General features: G+C 53.1%; 9 protein-coding genes across 9 annotated transcripts; 5 read left to right on the top strand and 4 right to left on the bottom strand.

The window, feature by feature from the left end:
- Positions 1-1,360: 1,360 nt before the first annotated feature.
- Positions 1,361-4,263, top strand: BO80DRAFT_467012 (Zn(II)2Cys6 transcription factor; the record flags this gene model as incomplete). The annotated part of the gene is made up of 9 exons (XM_025722823.1): positions 1,361-1,620; positions 1,698-1,707; positions 1,796-1,805; positions 1,863-1,894; positions 1,958-2,078; positions 2,146-2,729; positions 2,789-2,968; positions 3,036-3,551; positions 3,624-4,263. The coding sequence occupies 9 exons, from the start codon at positions 1,361-1,363 to the stop codon at positions 4,038-4,040; spliced, it is 2,130 nt and encodes a 709-aa protein (XP_025572670.1). The 3' UTR covers positions 4,041-4,263.
- A 391-nt stretch (positions 4,264-4,654) lies between these two features.
- On the top strand, positions 4,655-9,112 carry BO80DRAFT_412587 (WW domain protein). Its single transcript, XM_025718027.1, has 3 exons — positions 4,655-7,493; positions 7,544-8,150; positions 8,211-9,112. The coding sequence occupies exons 1-3, from the start codon at positions 4,945-4,947 to the stop codon at positions 8,754-8,756; spliced, it is 3,702 nt and encodes a 1,233-aa protein (XP_025572669.1). The 5' UTR covers positions 4,655-4,944; the 3' UTR covers positions 8,757-9,112.
- Positions 9,113-9,944: 832 nt separating this feature from the next.
- On the bottom strand, positions 9,945-13,129 carry BO80DRAFT_504047 (putative actin-related protein 2/3 complex subunit 1A; the record flags this gene model as incomplete). The annotated part of the gene is made up of 6 exons (XM_025724407.1): positions 9,945-11,139; positions 11,193-11,497; positions 11,676-11,711; positions 11,949-12,189; positions 12,260-12,846; positions 12,907-13,129. 6 exons carry the CDS (start codon positions 13,127-13,129, stop codon positions 10,171-10,173), a joined length of 2,361 nt encoding a protein of 786 aa, XP_025572668.1. The 3' UTR covers positions 9,945-10,170.
- A 233-nt stretch (positions 13,130-13,362) lies between these two features.
- On the top strand, positions 13,363-14,471 carry BO80DRAFT_427382 (U2 snRNP complex subunit MSL1). The gene is made up of 3 exons (XM_025719998.1): positions 13,363-13,548; positions 13,609-13,822; positions 13,877-14,471. Exons 1-3 carry the CDS (start codon positions 13,493-13,495, stop codon positions 14,174-14,176), a joined length of 570 nt encoding a protein of 189 aa, XP_025572667.1. The 5' UTR covers positions 13,363-13,492; the 3' UTR covers positions 14,177-14,471.
- Positions 14,265-15,280, bottom strand: BO80DRAFT_361617 (ATG3/ATG10 family protein; the record flags this gene model as incomplete). Its single annotated transcript, XM_025716019.1, has 4 exons — positions 14,265-14,471; positions 14,524-14,742; positions 14,807-14,938; positions 15,128-15,280. 4 exons carry the CDS (start codon positions 15,278-15,280, stop codon positions 14,265-14,267), a joined length of 711 nt encoding a protein of 236 aa, XP_025572666.1.
- A 2,752-nt stretch (positions 15,281-18,032) lies between these two features.
- On the top strand, positions 18,033-20,204 carry BO80DRAFT_361606 (uncharacterized protein; the record flags this gene model as incomplete). Its single annotated transcript, XM_025716017.1, has 1 exon — positions 18,033-20,204. The coding sequence occupies one exon, from the start codon at positions 18,033-18,035 to the stop codon at positions 20,202-20,204; it is 2,172 nt and encodes a 723-aa protein (XP_025572665.1).
- A 901-nt stretch (positions 20,205-21,105) lies between these two features.
- Positions 21,106-21,581, top strand: BO80DRAFT_159445 (uncharacterized protein). Its single transcript, XM_025713847.1, has one exon. It carries the CDS (start codon positions 21,163-21,165, stop codon positions 21,442-21,444), a length of 282 nt encoding a protein of 93 aa, XP_025572664.1. The 5' UTR covers positions 21,106-21,162; the 3' UTR covers positions 21,445-21,581.
- A 137-nt stretch (positions 21,582-21,718) lies between these two features.
- On the bottom strand, positions 21,719-22,300 carry BO80DRAFT_361771 (Hsp20/alpha crystallin family protein; the record flags this gene model as incomplete). The annotated part of the gene is made up of 1 exon (XM_025716028.1): positions 21,719-22,300. The coding sequence occupies one exon, from the start codon at positions 22,298-22,300 to the stop codon at positions 21,719-21,721; it is 582 nt and encodes a 193-aa protein (XP_025572663.1).
- Positions 22,301-22,613: 313 nt separating this feature from the next.
- On the bottom strand, positions 22,614-23,337 carry BO80DRAFT_427379 (succinate dehydrogenase assembly factor 1). The gene is made up of 4 exons (XM_025719997.1): positions 23,179-23,337; positions 23,055-23,086; positions 22,762-22,956; positions 22,614-22,687 (listed from the first exon to the last, which is right to left on the bottom strand). The coding sequence occupies exons 1-3, from the start codon at positions 23,257-23,259 to the stop codon at positions 22,833-22,835; spliced, it is 237 nt and encodes a 78-aa protein (XP_025572662.1). The 5' UTR covers positions 23,260-23,337; the 3' UTR covers positions 22,614-22,687; positions 22,762-22,832.
- Between the last annotated feature and the right edge of the window lie 169 nt (positions 23,338-23,506).

The following is a 23,506-nucleotide window of genomic DNA, read 5'->3' as shown; positions in this document are numbered from 1 at the left end:
GTCCGGGCCGGCATTTAAAGCCGTCCACCCATTCATCGGATCAGCCAGGGGAACGTTTAGCAATGGTTAGGTAAGACGGTATTAAGGTTGTGTGGTTCGCGTTTCCTCGTTGAGTCTCGTTTGGCTCTTGAATACTCCGTACCCAGTATCTAGTACTCCCTCTATCTACTCGATGTTCGAGAGGAGGGGCTCGGCCCCGAGAATATGACGTGAAGTGGCCGAGAAAGGGCTTAGATGCTCCCACCTTGGCCGGACATGGTCCCCATCGTGGTCATCTCAAGTCTCAATGTGGATGCATGGTCCGATACCAAAGCCCCCATGACTCGTCCCCTTTTCCCCCTCCCCGTATACCGGCGTGGCCGAACTCACCTGACGCTCCGAATCCAGCCTGAACCGTGGGCCTGGTCTATATTCGGGTCGCTACTATAGCCTCAAGGTGTTCGTCGACGAACCTATCAATCGCGATAAGTGCGAACTGCGAACAGATCAGAAACCCCAACGATATCGGTGATGGAGTAGATCATACTCCACTGGGGTCTCCTGCCTGATTGGATCGACCGAAGGGTCGAGCCAAAAAAAGAAGGGGAAAAAAAAAAGAGGCATCGCCATCCTGGGGACCAGCTTCACGCCTCTCTCGCCCCGGAGCCTTATTTTTGATCATCGCTGTTTGGGGGGGCGTTGGGGGGGTTATTTTTTGGGTTTCCTTCCCCTCTGCCACATGGTTGGCATCTGCACTCCATGCTCTAGATCGAATTGGGTTCACTGGAACCAAGAGTCTCGCCTAAGAGACCGGCCTAACCCAGTAACCCTACTACTACTCCGTACTGATCGATCAATCCCCTCCAAACATGCCATCACGTCAGGTCCGCCGCTTAGGTCGAGGTTGGGCGCGGGCTCCTCATTCGCCTGCTCGCCGTTCCATCGGAAGCCGCCACTGTGGACAGGGCTGGCTGATGTTGTTCCGAGAACGCTTGGGTTCTGCATCAGCTCGTCCCTCCGTACCTTATCCTATCTTTTCCTTCCTCCCACTACTCTTCTGGCCGTTTCTGCAGACTCCAGTCGATCGCGCGTTCCAGTTTTCTCCTTCGATTTGATTTTTTTTCAGACTTTTTCTCCTTTGTTTTTCAGCCTCCATCATTCGTCCCACCTATAGATAGAACCATTTCAGGATGCATAGACGATGCTTCCGATTCCGTTTATCTTCCTCCGTGACCCCCGACTCTTGCGCCTCTAGTTTTCCGACTATGGTCGGTGGCCTTTATCTATAGTGATCCCATTGAACTTTTCTCCTCCCCTCCGCTCTTCTCTTTTTCTTTGTCGATTTCATCTCGAAATCGGTCCGGGCTAGGTGTGAACGCTCATGAGCATGGGTGCCTACTCTCCTGTCACCATCCAGGCACCTGTAGTCGATGCGTCCTTCCCCTCCATGGCGGCTGTCAGCATCTCAATGACCACCCGATCCACGCGGTCCTCGAGGAAGTCGCCTCTGCGACTGCCCATCATTGCCCCCAAGAGTAGTCTCATGGGCCCCAGCCATGGCTTGGAGGTACCGCCGACGAAAAAGGTTACGATCCGACAGCACCGGCTCCGCTTCCCGCCCCGGTCCCGAACTGGTTGCTGGTATGTCCGTTGGCGGGGAGGAAGACTTCACTATTACCCGTCCCGGGGATCTCTCTAATGTCATACTATCTTCTTAGGACTTGCAGAGTGAGCCCATCTTTCCGTGACGAATGCAGTTATTCCCCCCAGGCGTCGTGCAGTGTCATGCTAACTTGTTTGCTTGATTCGGAAGTAGAGCCGCAAAGGTGAGTGGTTCCCGGGTTCCAATGCGATAGCATCCTCCGTGCTGATCCTTGAGTTAGTCAAGTGCGACGAAGTCCACCCTCAGTGCAATGTACTTTTACCCATGCTCCGGGCTGAATTTTGCTGGGCCTTAGACTAACCTTTCCTGATCCAGCAATGCGCTCGTCTAGGCCATGTGTGCGACTACCGGCCACGACTGTGCTTCCGAGATGATACCCGTCGGGTCAGGGAGCGAATGCCGGATGTGAGGACGGTGGGCAATGTGGTGTGGGACCGTGAGAAGCCTTGGAGCCCCATTCCTCATTTGAATCATATCTGACGGGTTTGGGTTCTCCTGTACAGCGAAATCGCCGACAACCAACATCCTCCCCACAACTTGTGATCTGCTGCCGCCTTTTGCGACCCTCGCGACGGATGAGGAGCGGGAGAGAAAGGCGCAGGCATCGGTTCCCGGCACCTACCATGTCGTGGCGGTCCCCGAGAGCTTCTCTCGACTTCCTGAGTATATGGACGAGACATCGGAAATAGACTCGGGAAACGGGGCGATGCTGGAGATCGGCAATGGCGACCATTTCCAGGTGGAAGATGGGAACTGGGCCTACGGACCGAATGTCGTCGTTCTGAGGAGTTTCAGGTCCGCGCGAAGACATCTCTATGCCGACCGAAGAGATACCCCTCAGTCCCCCGAATCCGACCCGGGGAGTTTCTCATTATCTGCGCCTTCGGTTTCGGAGCTGGTCCCGGACTATCCAGGTGACGCCATGCCGCATATGCAGGAAGGCCCCGAGTCGAGTCCTTTCGAGGTGCTGCTCCTCGACCACTTTCGCAATTTTGTGTGTCCGCAGCTGGTTCCACAAGATGGTGTGTTCAACGTCCATGGGCTGGATGCGGCCGTCTTCGAACACGAAGCGTCGAACTTCCCTCCCGTACGTGATCCTTTCAAGCCCGGCAGGTTATGCATCGAAGCTAATTTCTGGGCCGGTAGCTTTATCATGCAATGATGGCGCTCTCAGCCCTCAGTCTGGTTCGCCAAGGGGGTGGCCAAAACATCGATGCTTCTTATTACTATAATCAGGTTGCCTCTTCCCAGGGTAGCCTCTGCGGTAACGAAGATTTCTTGTCCGATGCAGTCTACTTGACTCATTTCCTCCTGCTCATTTACGAGGTTGGACTGCCCGTCATCTCCTTCCGGTCTATGCTTGTACAGTGGGAGCTAACTCGGAGTCCTCTAGGTCGTGGCAGCCAAACCCGGTGGTTCAAATCTTTGGTCGCACCATGTCTCCCGGCTGCTCCATTTATCCTTGCTCAGGCAATCAATACCGAGGGCAGAACGGTTCCCCGGCATCGCCTGGTGGGTTTGCCACGTGGATCTATACTCGCTGTTGGGCGGCGCAGGCACCGGGGAATTTGCCCGCGCTGTCCTCGACAACCAGCTGCTACTGGAACTGCAGTCACTCTGCTACCCGGTTGGGTCCGACGGCTCGCCTTTGATGTATGCGGATGGTAGCTTGCCCATGATCATGCGCTTATATTACGACACGCTCATCCTAGCCATCCGGATCGGACTTCTTGCCGTTGAAACCCGGGGAGCCAAGGGACCATATCTCAGTGATTATTCGCGCTCGCAGCAACAGGAACTCAAGGAACTACGCGAAGCGCTCGTCCGACTATGGGGTCATGAGGAGGTTGGATATTTGTTTCAGAACCAGGCCAGTCTTCCGTTGCGATCGCAAAATCTATTGCAACAGGTGAGCCCGTCTCCTCCGTGCCCCCGTTTTCCATCCTCCTGACCAGTTGATGCTAACGATCGAGTTATCCAGCTGGCCATTTTGTTCCACACCTGCGTACTCTTTTCCTCCACCAGCCTCTGGCTGGGACAACGACTGGAACCCGGGGCCACCCCGGACGAGGAAGTGCACCACCACGCCGCGCGGATCCTACAGATCGTATCGACGATGGTTGAAAGGGGCCGCGAAGGAGACCGGCGATTTACGGCCTTCCCGATATTTCTGGCGGGCGCTGTGGCCCCATCGAGCGGGCTGAAGATGATGGCGTTGGAGCTGTTGTCGAACCTGGAGGACCACGAGATCGGGTACAACTCGGCGACGACGTGTCAGATGTTGCAGGTGCTTTTTGAGCGGCAGATCCAACATTCCCGGCGAGGGGGGCATGCGCTCGAGATCGAGTGGGTGGAGGTGCTGGCTGAGCACGGGCTACAGCTGGTCAACTACGGCTGATGAGTCTGGAAGGGTCGGATCGGGTTGGAGTTTGGGAGGGAGAAAGGGAGGGATGGCGCGGCGTTTCTAGGATTTATGTTTTTCAGGATGGCGAAGATAGATGGCCCGTACATGTCAGTGCCAGTCAGTGTGCCTTTTAGCTGTTAGAATAACCTCACGAGATGAACGAAACTGGGGTCAACCGAGGCAGGTTGATCCGTCTAATATCTATCTATTGTTCCATAACCTTGTGTGATGGTATTTATTCTTGCTTCTCTTGGGGTCCATCTCTAAATATAAACTATACTATAGGGTACCGCGGCGGGCCGATCCCGATGTCGGGGGACCTGGCAGGGTCCACCGGCGTTCCCAGAGGGATGCACGCTGCACGCTGCAACCTGCCAGCTGCCCACTGCCCACTGCCCGATGCCTGGTGGTGACTGGGACATGGCGCCGTCCAGCCTGCAGGCCGTGAAGGAGGAAATCGGCCGGACTGGACGGTCATTCGCCGAGGAAAGCCCCTCTGGCGCCAAAGCGGCCCTCGCGCTGGGCCAATGATGCGCCGGTCAGTCTCCCCCCCCCCGGCGGCTAACTGACGAGCGAGCAGCAACTTTCACGGCCTCCCTCCCTCCTTTTCCTTCTCGTCGGTTGCTCTGTTCTCTGGTCTTCTCCCGTCTTGATCGTGCGATCGATTTTGTGTTGCTTTGGGAGTGACGGAGCACGATAGACGGCCGTCAGTCCACCGCAGCCAGTGAGTCCCTCCTCCCCCGCATCTCCGTGCCCCCCCTCCCCGTCGCATGCATGCCTGGCGGGGGGTTCGGGAGAGTTCTGCTCACTCGGCGTAGCTGACTTCGTGGGCTCTTCAGCTACCAATTTGATCTCCTCATTCTCGATCTATCGACCCAACCCGGGCTCATCGTGCAGCATGAATCCCGGCGGAAGCCGCCAGGGCCAGCGCTCCCAGGAGGAGCTTTTCCTGAATACCACGTCGGGGCAGCCGCAGGCCGACTCACCCATCATTGAGCCGTTGCGGATTGGCAAGCGAGACACCCCTTCCCCGGCCTCGTCGCACAGCGCTTCCCTGCCCTACCCCGACGATAGGCAGAGGCCTCAGCACATCCGTAGTTCGGGCTCCAGTGGCTCCAGTCCAGTCTCTCAGAGCGGAGTCCCGGGAGATTCCCCCACAATTCCCAGCAATATATCGGCAGGCTCCGGCATCGCTCATCATTCGGATTATATGGCATCTCTGCGACTGCGCGAGCCCAAGCAAGCCACCCTGGCCGAACGACGGGGCAACGTCCCGAAGCCATTGCCCGAATCTCCTGCAGGGGACTCGCCAGATCGAGAAGGGTTGTTCTCGCGCTTTCATCAGCGACTGCCGGCGCTCGCCCCTCCTGCGACAGGGACCCAATCTCTGACCACCGGATACCCTGACCACCGCCAGCAGTATTACCCGCCTCCTCAACCCTCCACCAGACTGGCAGCAGCTCCGAATCTGCAGCCACCGAATGGCGCCATTAACCGGATAAGCTCCACGGCGTCGAACTCGACGACTCGTGCTCAGCGCGGCTCTCCGCCACCACCAGAAACCCCGGTGGTGGAACCGGGACAGCATGCGACGTCTGACATCGAGGCACGGTATGCAGCCTCGGGAATTGCAGGCACTTCGACTTTAGCAGGATTGCAAGTTCAGAGTGCGGCGGCTCAAAGAAGGGCCGAACAGTATGCTGGCCAGCAGCCCAGAAATCAACAGTCGGCACCTCCGGTTTTAAGGCCATGGACACCAACGGAGCAGCCAGGGACCCAGCCACATGGGCCACCCACGGTCTATCAAGGCGCCGGGGTTGTGTCGGAGGAGAACCCTCCAGCAAATCCTCCTCTACCTACAGGGCCCCAACCGCAGACACAGCCTGCCCCCCAGCCAAGCAGAATCCCCCCAAATGCACTTGAGCAGGACCTGGAAAGAATGCGCATAAGCTCCTCGCCGCCTCCGGCATATTCGAGCGTCCCAGGGGCCGTTGTTTCTCAGGGCTATCCGAATGAGAAGCAGCGTGTTTCAGCATCGACTGGCCAGTCGTCCTCATCAATGGGACATCCGGCAACCGCCAGCCCGACGAATGGTGTCACAGAGACGAATGGCGCCAATGGGGCTGCAGTAGCCACCGTCCCATTCGTGTCAGCTCACGATCACCCCGCATTTGCAAATGAACCAAAGCAGCAGCAGCAGCAGCCGACGCCGACGCCGCAGCCTCAGCCGCAACTGCAACCGCAACCGCAACCGCAACTGCAACCGCAATCGCAATCGCAATCGCAATCGCAATTGCAGCCACAGGAGTCGAGACAATCACCCTCAAATGCTATCCAGTCTCCAATCCAGAGCGGGAATCATTCCATCTTGCAACAGACCATCGTAAGCGCGCTGCCAACCCCATCCGGGCTTGCGCCATCCTCGCCTCCGCCGCTGCCGGAGGGCTGGATCGCTCATCTTGACCCGAATTCGGGGCAGTACTACTATATTCATCTACCCACTCAATCCACTCAGTGGGAGTTCCCCAAGGGACCCACGCCTTTGAACCTGAATGAGACTCCGCTATCCCCAGTAGGCAGCGTTTACAGCAGTCATCCTCTGGCGTCGCCCTCCTTATCGACATTCGCCAAGCCCTTGACGTCCCCTGGTCTTCCCCTGACCCCGGGATTTGAGAGCTTGCAGTCGCCAATCGTGACGGGGTTCACGGGGCCGCCGCCGGTCAGTGGCATCGACATGTATAAAGTGGCCCCGACGAATGGAGTCTACTTCGGCCCGTACCTCCGCTACACCAACATGGACGTGGAGCGTGGCATCTGGCTAGGCTCCATTCTCTTGGTGACCGATGCTGCTCAGCCTCCCACCATCCACCTTCATCAGAGCATCGATCTGTCTCCGAATCCGCGCCAGCTGAAAGCGATGCCTATCGCCGTTCATCAGCGGTGGACGTTCTACAAATATGAGATCGATCTCAAGATGGAAGAGACCGGTCCCGCCAAATGGACGTATGCCATCACCTCACACCTGGGCTGCACGCGCTACGAGTTTCTGGTCGCAGGACGATACGAAACTGGCTGGCGCTTCATCACCGTCTCGGGAAACGACTTCTCGATGAATGTCAACGCGAACGAGCGATCCCGTCTGGGGGGTGTCGGGTTCATGTGGAAAGACATCATGCAGAAACATCTCGAGATCGGAGGCTTCCATGTCCAGCTGGGCCTGGGGGGCCAAATCTACGCGGATCGGATGTGGAAGGAGGTTCCATGCCTCAAACAGTGGCTGGCCATGAGTGGAAAGGAAATCAGGAAAAAGACGCCCTGGACCACCGCCCACGAAGAGGACGTGTCGCATGCGTACTTCCACTATTATACCAGCCACTTCGATCAGCCGTATCTGAGAGAATCCTTTGCTCAGATTCCCTATGTTTGTCAGATTGATGATCATGATATGTAAGTCCGTGCCTGCCCCGTGGGTGGCATTGAAGTATTGACGCACGCAGATTCGATGGGTTTGGCTCCTACCCGGAGCATATGCAATTCTCGAACATGTTCAAGAACATCGGACGCGTGGGGACCGAGATGTACCTGCTGTTCCAGCACCATACCACGCTGGACCTGCTCCGCAATTCCCGGTCCGACATCGATTTGTTCACCATCACCGGTACTGGCTGGCATTTTGTCAAATACCTGGGGCCCGCCGTGGTTGCCGTCGGCCTGGACTGTCGCTCGGAGCGCAATCCACACCAGGTCGTAGCGGGGCCAACCTATCAAGGCATCTTTCCCAAGATTGCAATGCTCCCCCCAACTGTACAGCATTGTTTGTGGATGCTCTCGGTGCCCATCATCTACCCACGACTGGAGACCGCAGAACACATTGCGCACACCGTTGCTACGGGCAAGCGGGCCGTCACGGGGGCATACAATGTCCTCGGGAAGGTTACCAGCTCCGTCGCCGGCGTCGTCGGGGCCAAGGACATGGTTGGGTCTGGATTCGATTCGATCAAGCGGGCTGTAGGCAAAACCGGTCTCATGGGCGGAATCCTCAGCCCGTTCGGCGAGCTGGATCTTTTGGATGAGCTCCGAGATCAGTGGACTCATGAGTCCAAGGTATGTCAAGTCAACCTTGTAGGCACCTTTGAGCCCCATCAAGACTAAACGCTTGTACAGGACCTTGAGCGGACGTACCTCATTCGTACCCTTCAGGGCATTGCGCATCAAAAGTCGCTGCGCATGACGTTCCTTTCTGGCGCCGTTAATGCCTGTGGCGCCGGATTGGTGCATGATCCGTCTTTTCCTTCCAACCACAAGACCATGTATCAGCTCATATCGTCCCCAGTGGTGAACAATCCTCCCCCGTCATATGTTATCAAACTTCTCCACAGCAGCAACAAGCCTCTCTATGTTCCTGTGAATGGCCAGCGCTCGACGCCTTCAAAACCAACCGACACCAAAGAAGATATGCTGGAGCTATTCCAGTCCGACGTGACCGGACAGCCTCGTGAACACCGGAAGCTCATGGGCCGTCGCAACTATGTGGCCATTGTTGCCTACGATCCCGATGTCGTCAACACGATGTATGGTCACACGATGGCAGGTCAGGGAAGTGGGAAGCTGAACCTGGCCGTCGATTTCATGGTACAGGGAGATGGAACTTTTGGCACGGTGGTAAAGTATGGGCCTGTGATTGTTCCTAGCTTGGAGCCGGGCAAGTGAGTGAATGCCAGGGATGCTGGGATGACATTTTTATGTGTTATGACATTTGATGAGATTTTTCTTGGGGCTGTTCTGCTTTCTTTCCCCCGTCCCCTGCTTTTCCTTCTTTGTGTTTCTTCGTTGTCTCTTTCCTTGTTTCCGTTCAACGTGTGCGTTCTTTCCCCACTATTTAATTGTTAGCGCATCAATATACCTCTCAATATGTTCTCGATTTCTTTACATGCCATGTGCAACGATATCCCATGACTCGCATCCATCCAATAAGTCTAGTCCCAGCTACTCAGCTCAACAAAAGCTACCTAACGCGCATTCCTCATCCTCGGGCATCAAACACCCTCCAACAAACACACATATGTATATGGGGCTCCCTCCCGACAACACACAGCCCAATACAATATGTAATCCTGAATTCAGAATATCCCCACCATCACCCTCACTTAACCCACACACCTCATAATGATATCCACAAGGACCATGAACAGCCATCCAAGCCCAAAGACCCAACCCCCAACAACAACCACGATACCAGAATCAACTCAGTCCCTCTACATCTTCCTTATTCAGGTCCCCTACTTTCACCACTGACTTTCTTGACAACGACGAAGAGGAACGAGACAAGGCCTTTGCATTTTAGTCATAAAGCGTGAAATAGGTTGTCCGTAACTATCGTTATCACATACCGCCTCATTGGAAAAATCTATTTCCATACTGGCTATTAGTATTCAATTACTACTATACCGAAAAGTAAGGTAATGTGACCCCGTTTGGGAAGTAAAATACTCTATACTCCCTTTCGTGCTCTTTTTCTTTTCTTTTCTTTGTTGCAAGGTTATGACTGACTGTAACTATGTACTCCGTACAGGAAAGTGCAAAGGAGGGAGGGGGAGGGAGCTGGGGAGTGGGGGTCACTTGGGTGGGTTTCACTCATACTTATTTCATAGTACTTATGCTTTTGTGCAGAGAATCAGTCCATCGAAGGTTCTGTGTCAGACTGTCAGTAGAGTTCGGTTTTAGGGTCATAGTTGCTTGTTCCGTATGGAGTTGGTGGTTTGGTGGGGCAGTTTCGATCTACCTACTGTGTTGGTTCCATCCTGTCGGGTTTACAGATGGCTTGCATATGGCCAGGGGTCCTTGCGTTCTCTATCATACACTTATAGGAAGATCATCTGGTTAAGTGGGGATGCGTTTAGGGCAAAGAGATAAAATGGTATATTTCGTTGATCATCGTTTCACTAGGCTGATGCCGCATTATTGCTGGATACCCATTTTGGAGCCACATTAGAAGATCTCAAGCCATCAATAATTTCCGTCTTCTACAGCCGCACTGATTGCGAACAGCTTGCTACGCAGCCATATTTGACTCTGGTTATTCCTCTGAGACGCGAAGAGCATCTGCCATCCGGATCGGCTAGATCTACCACCCCTTACCCGTTGGGTCGCCACCAGGAACGCAGAGACCCACGCGCCAGAAGTAGTCTCGATGGGAAAAGAAGAGTTCCCACAGTCGGTACTTCGACGGGATGAGATGCCAGGGTAGATCGAACAAGCCCCGGTGCTGGGCGTCCGCATCCTGTAGGTGCAGGGACGGTTGATGTTCGCTCGACAGGGCCTGCTGCTCACTAGGATAAGCGCGATCCCAATTGACGTGTGCTTTCGTGTCCGTGGCCAAAGAGGCCGTTTCAAAGAGGGCGATCGCCACGGCCCTTTCTCCTTCCGCCCCGGATATGCATCGTGCATCATGAGGGCCCTCGCAGAAATGGACATCATCTACGGACGGTGGAAGGTCTTCTTTGGAGATGAATATTTCCCCCGCATGCATTGCATATCCCCACTCCTCCAGAGGTAGGAGGGGTACAGGATCACGAACATGCGTGACCCTGCGAAACCGCCATTCTCGAGCTGAGAAGTCCTCCGCTGTACCCTCCAGCCGAAACATCTTGGCGAGAAACTCAGCGAAGCCCTTGTTTCCAACCTTTGGTTCTCCAAACGTGGTCACCGTAGGTTCCCAGCCTCGTAGCTGCATCTCAATCCCAGCAAGCGCAGCGACCGCCCCACCAAGCGAGTGACCAACTAGGACCAACTCGTGGTCAGGGTATTGCTCTCTTGCGGCCGCGACATGGTCGAGGATCATCGAGCGCGTGTTCAGCCAGGATGTCATGAACCCCGCATGGACAGTACAGTTGTAGCATCTCGGCCCCTCGCCACCATCCTCGGGTCCTGTTTTGTATGGCACATAGGTTTGCGGGTAGGCTGATAGATCAACAATGGTGTTCGCGATGGAGTAGGTGCCACGGAAAGCAACAATGATGCGCTTAGGGGACGGCAAGTGGGAGAGCGCAATGTAGCCACAGGAATCCGAAAGGAATGGGCCGGTATTCCATGTCTACCGGGGGCGTCAATAGACTCGGGTAGCGTGCTTCCAGCAGGCCGACTTACAGTTAATAGTTCAAACCCCTTGAGATCACCGCAGTGACTCAGGCATTCGAAGGGCTTCTGAAGCCCCGTGCTTCCAACACAGTACGAGACATCGACCACGCGCGCAAGCTCTTCCAGTGTGTTATATAGGCTCGGGGGGACAGGCCGTAGGGCATGACTAGGAGATATCGGGTCCGCTTCAAGGCGAACGAACGCATGAACCGGCAAGATAAAGGAGAAGTAGGTAAAAATGGAGGGAAACAGAAAGCAAGTCGCGTAAGAAGCTATCATCGCGCTGAAATGCTCTTCATGGTCTTTGACGGTATCTGCTGCGGTGCAGCAGCTGGGGGACTCGCTGTTGGAGTTCAAGAGCGAGGGACTCGTGACTCGTGACGTTGGAGAAATCCGGGGAACCCCTGACCGCCCCATGAGGTGGAGTCACGGACGCATTCTCGGCCCTTGCGTAACGGTACGGTAAGGATTCGGGTCGATCCCACGACTTACGAGTGATGGACCTAGGAGCCCTAAGATAGATAGATTCTGGATTTATACATGGTGGCGACTTCGATCTATGTACATGAGGCTATTTCGCCCGTGACGCCGCACAAAGCCTGATGCATTCGATATTCTGCAGCCTCCACGGTCACTAGAGCGCGTCCATAAGAGGATGTGCTCTGCTCAAATGGTCCAAATGACCACACGGCCATCGACTCCACTCGCTGTCATCCAGAGATTAGCGCAGCTCACAGGGGCAGAAACAAAAGGGATTTTTCTTACTGCTAAACTGGCGCACAGCACCATCGGCCGATTCATAGACCCTAACCGTGCTAATGGTATTTTGGTGGGTGGTCTTGAGCTGGGTATCGGCTTGGGTTTGTCCTTTGAGATCCATTTGGCGGAACATGTGAAGCGCAGACTCTTCGCGAGCGCTCCCAGCACCTGGCCCTTCCTTGTTCTCGATGGTCCCGGTAAGCTGCCATCCACTCTCATCACCACGAAGACGGTACGGTTCGCAATCCTGTCCGTGGCTGTTAGCTATCTGTCGTATGACCCAGTTCTCCTGGAGGAATAAAATCAGTGGGACTAACATGGCCAGCAGCGATGATCTCATTTTCCCCATTCCAAATGAGACTGTTAAATGGTAGAAGGCGAGTGGCGATGGTCAACATCGCCCGAGGAGGTTGGTCCGGCGCACTCGGGTATACGACAGTGACGCTGCTGTCATGACCAGTGAAGGCAAGCGCATCCCCACTGGGAGAAAAGGATAATCCCTGGATCCAACCTGCCGAATCATTCAGGAATTCACCGCAGATTGTGTTAAATGGCAGGCGTTCGCCCCAGGCGCTCGGCTCCGGGCGTGTATCGACGCCCTTGATGAAGCTAGAAAGGACTCGGGCGTGAGAATCGGTCGAGCCTGCAGCCAGGAGGACGGAGTTCGGATGCCACGCGAGAGTGGTAATAGTGCTCCGGATGGGCTTCTTCAGGTGCTTCGAGATCCACCAGTCATTCTCTTCCTCAAAGTAGCATACCGCAATGACGCGGGCACCGGAGCCAACAGCGAACTTCTGCTCAGATGGTGACCACCGCACGAAAGTGGCCGCTCTATTAATCCGAAGAAGGACAAGCGTCGGTTTCCACCCTGAGGCAGTCCGTTCCCAGACGTAGGCGTTGCGGTCTATTTCCGTGTCCATTTAGACAGGGGCGTTGCAGGACAAGGAAAGGAAGGGTAGCTTACCCTGCGAACAAGTAACAATACGGCCACTGTTGGGAGCAATGTCTACTCCAGTCACTGTCTTCTCATGACCCTTCAGCTCATCGGTCAACGAGAACTTGTTGCCTGACTTTTGGTAGAGCTCTACATTGCTATCCCGCGCAACGGCGAGGGTCGACTTGTCAGATGAGAACGAGTGATCGGCAATTGGGTTGTGAAAAAGATGATGAGCTTCCGGGGCGGCCATGGTGATTTAAGCGACAGGAGGAGCTCTCTACTGCCGTGCTAACTAAACGAAAGGTATGAGGTAGAGAGGGATGGAGAAAGGGGGAGGGGAAAGGTGGGTAGCGTATACATTTACTTAGGCCCCGACGATGACGCGGGCGGGTATGTGCTCCAATTACATAATATATCACATGACCCTTGCGCTCAATCCAGGTTCGACTTCAGCTGTAGTCCGACATGATTATTACTAGCTGTGCAGGCTTCAAGTGTCGCTTCCCATTGGCTTCTGTTCTTGGGCCGGGGTGTACCATTCGATCTTTTGTACTGCGTCCTGTCCGACCAGTGCTGTATCTGATTCCCTGGTCTTCGACGTCGCTCTGCAACAATGGCCACCAGAGTGATTCCACAGCGCGGTGGTACTACCGGTCTACCAAACCAGACGTTAGTTTCAAATCCAGATTGCTCTGTCTAGGTTGACACATCGACTCACCTTCTTTCTAGTTTATACTGTACCAACCTACCGGATAAGTTACGGAAACATGACCTACGACTCTCCCTCTACATGCTTTTTTCGACCTACGGCACCGTTCTGGATGTCGTCGCCATGAAAACCGAAAAGATGCGCGGTCAAGCTCATATTGTTTTCAAGGATGTTCAGGCCAGCACGCAGGCTATGAGGGCGCTTCAGGGGTTTGAGTTCTTCGGTAAACAAATGGTATGTTCCATGGTGCAATGTGGCTGTTCCTCGTTCATTGACTCGGGTGTGTAGAAAATTGTTTATGCTAAAGGCACGTCGGATGTTATCGCCCGGCTCCGCGGGACGTACAATTTACCAATTACAACTGCTACCGGGCAAACCGCGGGAGCATCCACAGAGCTCCAGAAATCGATCTTCAGCGGCCCCCCAGGATCAGCGGCATTGCCATCAAAGCCCAGTGGGGAAGTCAACGGAGAAGCCCAGGCTGGCCATAGTCTCAAGAGACCGCGTGAGGAGGAAAGCGACGAAGAGGAGGCCCCGATGGACGAGGATAGTGATGTGCCAATGGAAGCTTCGTCCGACGAAGACTAATTGCTTCTTCTCCGTACTGGACATGTGTTTGCCAGGCCGGGAGGGATCCCAACAGGGAAGGGAGTACTGTGATACATTTCAAACTGAGTCACATGGTGCCTTGGAATATCTCCATGCCCTCCTTTGTGAAGAGTTCCTTTGGCAGCTGAAGACCGAGACGATTACCCACCAACCCGAGCCAGATTATGAGATAAGCCTCGGGGGTGAGGCGGCGTTGTCCTGCGATATGCCTCATAGCATCCATTGTATGGCATGGATGGACGAAAAACGCTGGAGTTCCAGAGTCTGGGTGATACTACGAAGCATAAGCTCCAGCTTGGGCTAGGGTTGAGAGAACTTGCACATACGCCGAAACTAATACCACCCATGATGCCAACGCTTTGAAGTTCCTTTCTGTACTGGTCCGGTACCAGGTATTGGTAGACCGCGTCGATCCCCAGCGGCCCCGGATAGCTGTCCTGCCGTAACTGGAAATACAAGACCGGGACTTGGTACGTGGGGGAAAGGAGAACATCATAAACTACCTGTAAAGAGACGCTGGGCCCGGGCGCACGGATGAGAGCTTCCTGTCAGATGTTAGACAATACCTATAGAATCGAGTTCAATGGAAAGGGTTCCAGTTTCACGGACGGGGTCTTCTTCTGAGGCCCCCCACTGTAGTACTTGATTCATCTCCGGGTCCGGCATGGATTCATCGCTACTAGTATGGAGGGTGCTCACATGACCAACCTCCCTTGAAATGCTCAAAATCGGACCCGTTGCCTGATGGATTAGCTGGGGAAAAAAAAGAAAGGAAGGGCGGACGAATCAGGCCATCCCCGGAATCAATGGCCAAGATGCGTGTCGTCACCACCAAGGATTTCCATCTGGACGACTGTCGACAAGCAGAAAGGGGGCGGGAAAGAAAAGAAATGCCGGACACCATGGAGCAGCAAGGCAACTACAACATACCCGTTGATCGAGTCGGATCCACGACCATCCCACCTTCGTATCGCCCGCCACGTGAACGCGATCTAAAAAGGCGTGACAGGCGGTTTCAAATTCCTCGGCAGTAAGCAGAGGGACAACCGATAAGGTCGGTTGGCTCGAGGGAGAAGGCGCCATGCGACTGGTAAAGACGCGGTGTAATCCGACCACTGACCGACAGGCAGATGCTGCAGAAGCGTCTGCGTTGAAGACCTATCCTGTACGCTTCCAAGCAGTGCAAGCACACCGATCCGGTTCGTAGCGTATGTGAACTGACCAAACCTTAGCCGTTCTCGGTCAGGTCGGACCGTCAGAGACACACTCCTGCTTGCTTGCAGTAACCGGTTGTTGTACTCCGTACTAAGTGCCAACTTAGTGTGGCTGCGGACGGGGTGTCCTCTTAGTAGAAGGGAGCCGGAGCCGGAAGGGGGAAAGCCTGAAGGACCGAACCTCAACCCGGATAAGGAGATGTCCTGACTCGCCAGAAGCTACCTAAACCCCAGGCAGTGGAGGTAATGGCACATCGATAAGAGACTCCTTGTCAGGATTCAGGGATTTGAAACGTCTCTCGTTCAAAAGATGGACTGTGCGGACTGCGCGGACTGATGCTGGTCGCTGCTGACAGGAGAGTCCTACCAAACAGTATAATTTTACTACCTACCACCGGGGAGTATCGAGTATTTACATCGTAAGTTCGTAACATCCGACTGGCAGGTACTTATGGAGGAGGAGGGGGTGGGGCGGGGCGGTTGGAAGAAAATACGTTCGTAGATACTCCGTGCTCAATCAAACAATGTAGATACCTACGAAGTAGGTACTCCGTAGTACTAGCTAACCATTATCTACCATCTAGATAGGTAGGCGTCTAGTACGGTAGTTCAATAGGAGTTGGCGGTGGCTAGGTACATACATATACGGGGAGTACGGTACGGATGACTTGTATCTATGTAGGCACTGGGTCGGCAATTGTCACTGGATCGGGGATCTAGTCATATCTACCTAAGTAAGTGGTCGGTACGGAGTAGATAGATACACTGGCGCCGAGGAAGCACCTTTTCCTGAATTGTGGTATCCAGAAAGATGGATGATTAGGTACCGGCCATCTTCATTTCCTCCGTAACATCCTGACTACTCTCACTGACCAAGGTACGGAAGGAGCGACTAGTCGCCTAGTTCTGGTTGCGGCCACCCCGGCACCAATCAAGGCGCCATCCCCGTCAAGCTTTCTCCCCCTGGAGGGATCCACGGCTGGAGCTAAAACAAACGATGGTCCTGAAGATCCATATTCGATCCCAAATGGTTTGAACTAAGCAGGAGTTAGTTCTCGTAGACTCTTGGTACGTATCCCCTCCTCCTCTAGTCCTTTCCGACACTCCGAGTCCACAAGTCCTAAGAAAGAGCACTGACAGTCGGACTGAGTCCACAGCGTAACTGCAGGCAGACACCCACACTAGACGATAGTGTTTTATCCTTTTCCGCCCGAAACATATTGAATAATCAAAGAGGATGGTCATAAGAAGAGGAAGGATACTAGAATAATAATAAGAATAATCATCATCATCATCATCATCATCATCATCATCATCATCATCAATGCAGTCCATCCTTTCATTTCGGTTTTCTTGGGTGCTTCTGGCTGCATTGCCTCTGCCGCATTCAGGGATGGCGTTGTGTCTTGAATGGAAAACCCTCTGCCCCGTGGCCACGCCGTCCCAGCTGTCTTTGTCCATGGCTCCATCTTCCTTCCTCCATCCGACATCTACCTACGACTACGACGTACTTCGTACCTTGGGTACCTTGGCTGGCTGATTGACCGGTGGTTGTTCTGGCCCTGGCACATCCACCCACCCACTCACACAATGATCTTGTCATAAGCTGGTTCCCATCCCGACCGTCTGCAACCTGTCGATCCATCGTTTCGCTCCCAATTCCGTTGTCCGTGAGAGCTACAGTTGCCTGTGGATAACGCATTCGTCATTGTTGTGTCTTTCGTGCATCCTCAACCATGGCAGCCCAGTCCACCTCCACTCCACTTCGTTATCTTATTTCCCTTACTTACCCCAGCTGCGATTCCTAATCTATCTTGCTTCTCATTCAGTCCGTCCCAGTCAACCCCGTGTTTTCCCAGGAAGATCAGGGATCGGGGCTCCTTGTATTTCGGTTTTCCCTTCTTGTACCTTCTTTGTTCTGCTCGTGCATAACGCCCTCCCTCTCCCCCCTTCCTGGTTTCGTTTCCTACCTACGGCTGTCATCTCATTTATTCGAGTCTGTCTATAGTCGTCTGTTCCTTTTGCGAATCAGGGAAGGCAAAAGCCGCTAGTTGGACGTGGCTCTTCCTACCCGTGCCTTTTTTTTGTTTTTATATTTTATTATTCCGCCTTTGATCTTGGGTCTCGATTCCCTCTCGCCGTCTATATAGTCGCCTTGGGTTTTGCTTTTGGCCCCATTTTCTCGAAAATATTCTTTTGGTTTTCGTGCTCCAGGCTAAGCCTCACGATTCATCGCTTCGGGCGAAAGATCGAAACAACACTTCCCAGAATTTCCTGCTCCTTTTCTTTTTTCTTTTTTTTTTCCCTTTTTGCTGCGGGTCTAATCGATCTTTCAAATCCATTGGAGGTAGAGATCGCCCCATCGAGACGTCTCTTGGCCTACCTCACAGGCAGGCGCCTGGCGCTTCCAACCTGGTTGGTACCAACATCCTTTTTTCAGGATTGACCACTGTTATGGCATTACAGGATTAAATCCTGGGAGAAATTTTACACCAGCCACTAGGCGCCACTGCTGAACCGTCTGACGTTGCAGACCGTCCATGTCGTCCTCGTACCTTTAGACCAGAGAGGGTATCAGGTTCTGTTTAAACCTATATCGGGTCCATTTGTGAAAGGAAGCCATGGGAGGTTTCCTTTCGGTGCAAAGCAAAGAAAAGCGCCGCCGCTCAAATCGGCTGTCGAAACCGCCGCCAAACAAAGCAGCGCTAGGGTCATCCAACCCCCGCGCATCCCATCAAGCTTCTTGTTCCAACTCCCCTACGCGCTCCCAGGCTACTGCTTGGCAAGACCCTTGGACCGGGACTTCCATTCCCATCAGTGCCCCTGAGTCTGACACAGGTGGAAGGAGATCACAGTCTCTCCCTTCTGTCTCCTATCAACCTGGGGCACCATGGCCGTCTGTCAACAAGGCCAGGAAATGCCAGTCGATGGTCAAAGCGCCAGATGATCTTGGCCTGCGCTCATCTGTTCGTACTACGAGCATGTCAGACTCTATGGGCGCGCAAGCCTCCCACCGTTCTTCCAGGCAGGGCAGCTTCCATACAGCCACACCCCGGAATGGTCCAGAGCCTTCAATAGCCCGACAACCGAGCAGATCATATTCTACGCACTCTCCACTACAAAGAACCCAAAGTACTATGCATCATAGCACAATCGAAGAAGCAACATCGTCGAACACACTTTTCATGGTAGACAGCCAAGGGTTTTCTCTGATTCGTCGACGGTCTCTGCTAACACGACCTGGAGTCGCAACGAGGAGGTCAACCAGAGATACTGCCCGGCGACTGTCTTCGCCAATCGATCAGGAAACTAACACCTCAATCAACTACCGGAACGGAACCTACATACCATCACGGCTATTATTGTCCGATTGCGAAAATGCTGCCCATAGGCCATCCGGCCCACTCACTCAGTTACGTCCACCGACACCCAATGATTTTGAGTACACCCATCTAGGGGCGCTCAAGTTAGGATCACTACGGGTTGTGAATGGTTCTGCATCTCCGTGCCCTAGTGATAGGACTCGGTTAAATCGTCCCAACAGCCCAACTATAGAGGCCAGTGACGTCGGTACGCATGCTCCGGAATCCAAGCAGCCTATTGAGGAAACCCAATACCATGCACACCAAATTCCAACCAATCTGAATTGTGAACCCCAATCAGCCTATGGGTGTGTACCTGGTTCATCCCAAGATGCCGAACTCACTAGAAGTAGCGGACATGATGAACTTGAGAACTCCGATGTTAGCCTACAAATGAAGCAGGAGTATCATCCGGGTCTCCATAAAAACAGAGGATTTGCGTCAATGTTACAAATCCCTGCAGCCTTTGAGACCGAAAAGTCTGAAGATTACCCTGCAAGTCCTTTTTCGTTTGAGAAATCGCCGACAATATCAACCCCTTACCGACACCGTGGGAACGAGACAGGAGACGAAGGAATATGTGTACCTGACGAGGAGAAAATGTTTGCTCCCAAGCTGGATTGCACCTTGCGAGATCACGAGCACAAAGAACTCCAACATCCACACAGTAAAGTCGACAGCGGTTACAGTTCCGCAGCTTCTGTCCGTTCCACCAGAAGATCCACGGATTCCCACACATCTGCGCGTTACTCCGGAGGATCCCGCAGGTTTACGTTTGGTGGTAGTCTGAGGGATCTCGAAACTTGGGATGCCAAAACCTGCTCAGATTTTGAAGACCAGATTCCTGTGCACCGCCGTTCAAGCCTTCATGATCCTTTGGCAGGGCACAAAGCCGAAGTCTGTGGCCAGTCGACCCACGGAACTTCAATGTGCCATGACTTCCAACGGACACCCATGAAAGGGCGCCTAAGGAGTTCATCATTCACAATTTCGCATGAAACTAGGCATGCGATGTCTTTCTCTCAGTATTGCCATCAACTGAGAAGCCTTGAAGCCTCTTCCCCAGGGATCTCAGTTGTCTCCGCGGATTCTGCACCTTACCCGTCAGCCAAGTGGCAGAACACAGGGGCATTCATAGCTCAATCGGAGACAATCTGCGCAACGAAACTACCACAGGTAACAGCACAAGAGTGTGACGTACAGGCTAGCAGCAGCTCCATGGAGACTGCTCGGCTACCAAAGCCAAATCTTGATGCACTTCGGATGTCAGTCCCAGAAAGCGCGGGGGATGCGGGCGCAGGAAGACCTGCATTTGGTCCACCGCGAGGAAGGACTAGAAGTCGGAGTATTGAATGTCAACATAAAAGGTTGACGAAACATGCTAAACGCCCAAATCTTTACATGGCGGCTTCACCATTCATCTTCCATTGACGCGCGATGGCTCCTTTTTTTTTTTTTTTTTTTTTTTTTTTTTTATGTCACTATTCTCTTTATTATTCCCGCGTTTTTATTTAGTTGCTACATCGCCATTTCTTCGCCAATGCCTCTTTTCTGATAGTCTAATGCTTTGGTGTTGGGATACCACTTGGAGGTTTACGGGCGGATATCTTGTTTACATTGTTATCTTTATCACCCTTACCCTACAAATACCCTTTTGTGGATGAGCGTTTGTGTTTTCTTTTCTATATACCAAGTTCGACCGGCGCTGGGAAGTCAGGAGTTCTCTCTTGTGTTGGGCTATCTTTTGCACTTGATTCACCATCTTCAGTCCTTCCGTCCCCGTGTATATATCTGGGGCTGGTAAAGGGAAAAGCGAGGCACTATACTCCCTCAGTTCATCTCGTTTGTGAGCGTCGTGTATCGTACGAACACTTCACCAATGCCAAGAGGAAAATATGTGGCGTGCTACCATCCAGCCAACATTCGGAAACAAATTCATGTAGCGGTGAGGCCCTTAGATATCGTATTTGCGAGTTGGGTGAGGAAGGCAGTATCCGTGCATCTCTAGCGAAGTCGGGCAGGTCTGGAGTCGCGCGTGATCTACGGAGTACTCAGAAGACACTCGCCATAACGGAGCGAACCACTTGGCAGAGACGGGGTGTCAAAGCATAAGCAGAAGACGATGTTACACATCCGGTGGACATATCAAGTCAGCTCTTCCGCCCGAAGGATGTGGCGGTGATCCTCCGCCAAACAGAGACCCGACCCGCCAAGTAGCTATCTAGGCCCCGGCACTAGGTATACAAGGAGTAACCGCCTCATGATATTGTGTAAGCCGGTCCGTCGGGTTACCTTCTTCAGCTAGATCATGGCTCTTACATGAGCCGCAGACCCGCAATCGCAATGATTGATACCCATAGTGCATCCTGCATGCATACTATTGAAGCCTATGCACATGGGCTGGGTGAACGCAAGGGATAAATTTAGGCTAGGTATTATCTTAATGTCATACATAGTGCTGACCAGAATCACCACACCAGTGGCTCGAGATTCGAATATGACTTACACCACGTGGATGATTTGTTTTCGCCAGATCCCAAGTGGAAGAGCATGGAGTCGAGCAGTAGCGGGAGACCGAATCAGACATGTCAATGGGAGGTCTAGTGCTGGGCCCATCGCTTGGTGTCGCTGCTACTTTGTATTCTACGAGGGGCATGTATGGAAAATTTAAGTATTCACCATTCATCATCCCTTGATAGCTTTATGATACAGACTTGAAAAAAAGGAGAGAGAGAAAAAAACAAATAGACAAATAGAAAGGATACAACAATCAACCCATGTACTCCCGACCCTAAACCCCACCAAATGCAGAGACAGCCATGTCATTAGTGAACTGACGGAAGACCGCAAACCCATGCTATTCTTGCAAAAGCCGGTCTGGAAAACATCTGAAGGCGGAAACAGGTAGGTAGAATGCGAATGCGAATATATCACGGTCTGCTGCTTTACTCGAGGCGAATCTTCTTGACTTGAGGAACAGGCTCCTTTGGAACCAGCAGGGACAAGATGCCGTTTGTCAGGTTGGCTTTGACTGCATCCTGATGGACTCTCGTGGGAAAGGTGAACATGCGGTAAAATTCGCCAGTCTGGCGCTCGGAAACCCAGTATTTGCAGGCCGGCTCGGGTTGCTCCTGTGCGTCCAACTGCGCGGAACTGTTGTCTGAGGAGCTAACCATTTCCTTGTCTTCTGATTCATTCTCATCTTCGACCGTTGGCTGGTGTGGCTTTATGGCCGAAGTTTGAGCCGTCGCCAGAGGCGTCGGCACATTGTTCTTCTCTACACGACCTTTGATGACAAGGGTGTGTGGATCGGAGAACTCGATTTCTATGTTGCTTGGCTCGACCCCCGGCAGTTCGCCATCGAGGTGATATACATCGTTCACCTCGTAAACATCAAATTTCGGGGTGAAAGAGCGGACAGGCGTGACCTTTCTGTTTTTCGGGCGGCTGGAGCGGTGAACATCGTAGTCGTCCAGAAGTTGGAACAAGGGTGAGAAGTCACCAGTGAATCGAGGAAAGAAAGCCATTGTTGGATAGTGTCAAGAGCGATGAGCGCTGGGATGGAAATTGAATAGAATCTGAACAAATTGTTCTTGTGGATTTGTATTCTGAATGGGAATAGCGACTTATACTCTCACGATGAGGATGTAGATACTGAGTAGAAACAGGTAGTGTGAGCTCGTTACGATCCATCATTATATTTCCAAGTTGCGGACTTCTAGAATGCGCCATCATCCAGGTTGATCCGTCATCCAGAAGCAAACGGAGAATTCTAGGAGATGCACGGTAGGATAGCGATGGCGCTGGATGACCCCAGATGCCACTGGAGCTTTCGGTTGCCGGCATTGATAAGATAAGCGGCTACGGGATCCAGCGCGAACCTTCCATGGTCACGTGGTACTTGGACTTTCTCCCTAGGTGGTGAGCCTCATAAGCTGGTTGAAGGGAGCAAGACTGTTACATCTCGTTTCCTGGGTCATTTACCTACATCCGAACGAGTAATACCGGAATACCGGGTTGAGGTCATAGGGCTTGGTCGGAGGGAGCAGGGCACTGCGGTCACCGAATGTTGCGGATTCCCGGGGATGAGTACATCTCGAGCTGCCTCTGCCCTTTCCGTAGTAGATACTCTACCGCACTGAAATCTTTCTTGCTAACAGAAGCATGCTTCCGAAATTCTGCTCTGTTTTGATATTAGTATACAAAACCGCGGCTGTAGCCAGGGGATGACATTGTCGAGGCGAGATGTCATCCAGCATTCATCTCAACCAGGGGACGCACCTAGCATATCCTCTGAAATTCTCCCTCGTCTCCTGATCATGACACAATGAAGTGGCGTAGCGAATCAGCCGGTGTCCGTTGGTTTGCAAGGAACAAGCATTCGACTGTGTCAAGAGGTGCTCACGATGGGTTTCTTCCGGGTCTCCCTCAAGCATTTCCGATAGAGAGACAACACTTCCCTTTGCAGGCCTGACAGTCGAGCCATTGGTTCTATACAAATGTGCCTGAATTGGGTGCAAATGCTGATGCTGCTGCACCACCGAGTCGAAGACCTGAGTGTCGGAAGTGCAAAACGGCTTTGCCCCGGAGGTTCCATGCCGATCCGCTTACCCCATACGGAGGAGCCAAGCTTCCTTCCCCTTCCGGCCGAGAATGCTGGAGCCGAGGAAGGAACCAGCCCGCCTGTTATCTGTGTACGTACTAGACACTATCTAGGATTAGATAGAGAAGCA

The sequence above is a fragment of the Aspergillus ibericus genome (assembly GCF_003184845.1).
Source record: "Aspergillus ibericus CBS 121593 unplaced genomic scaffold BO80scaffold_36, whole genome shotgun sequence".
NCBI lineage: Eukaryota > Fungi > Ascomycota > Eurotiomycetes > Eurotiales > Aspergillaceae > Aspergillus > Aspergillus ibericus.
This window is presented reverse-complemented; position numbering and strand designations above follow the sequence as displayed.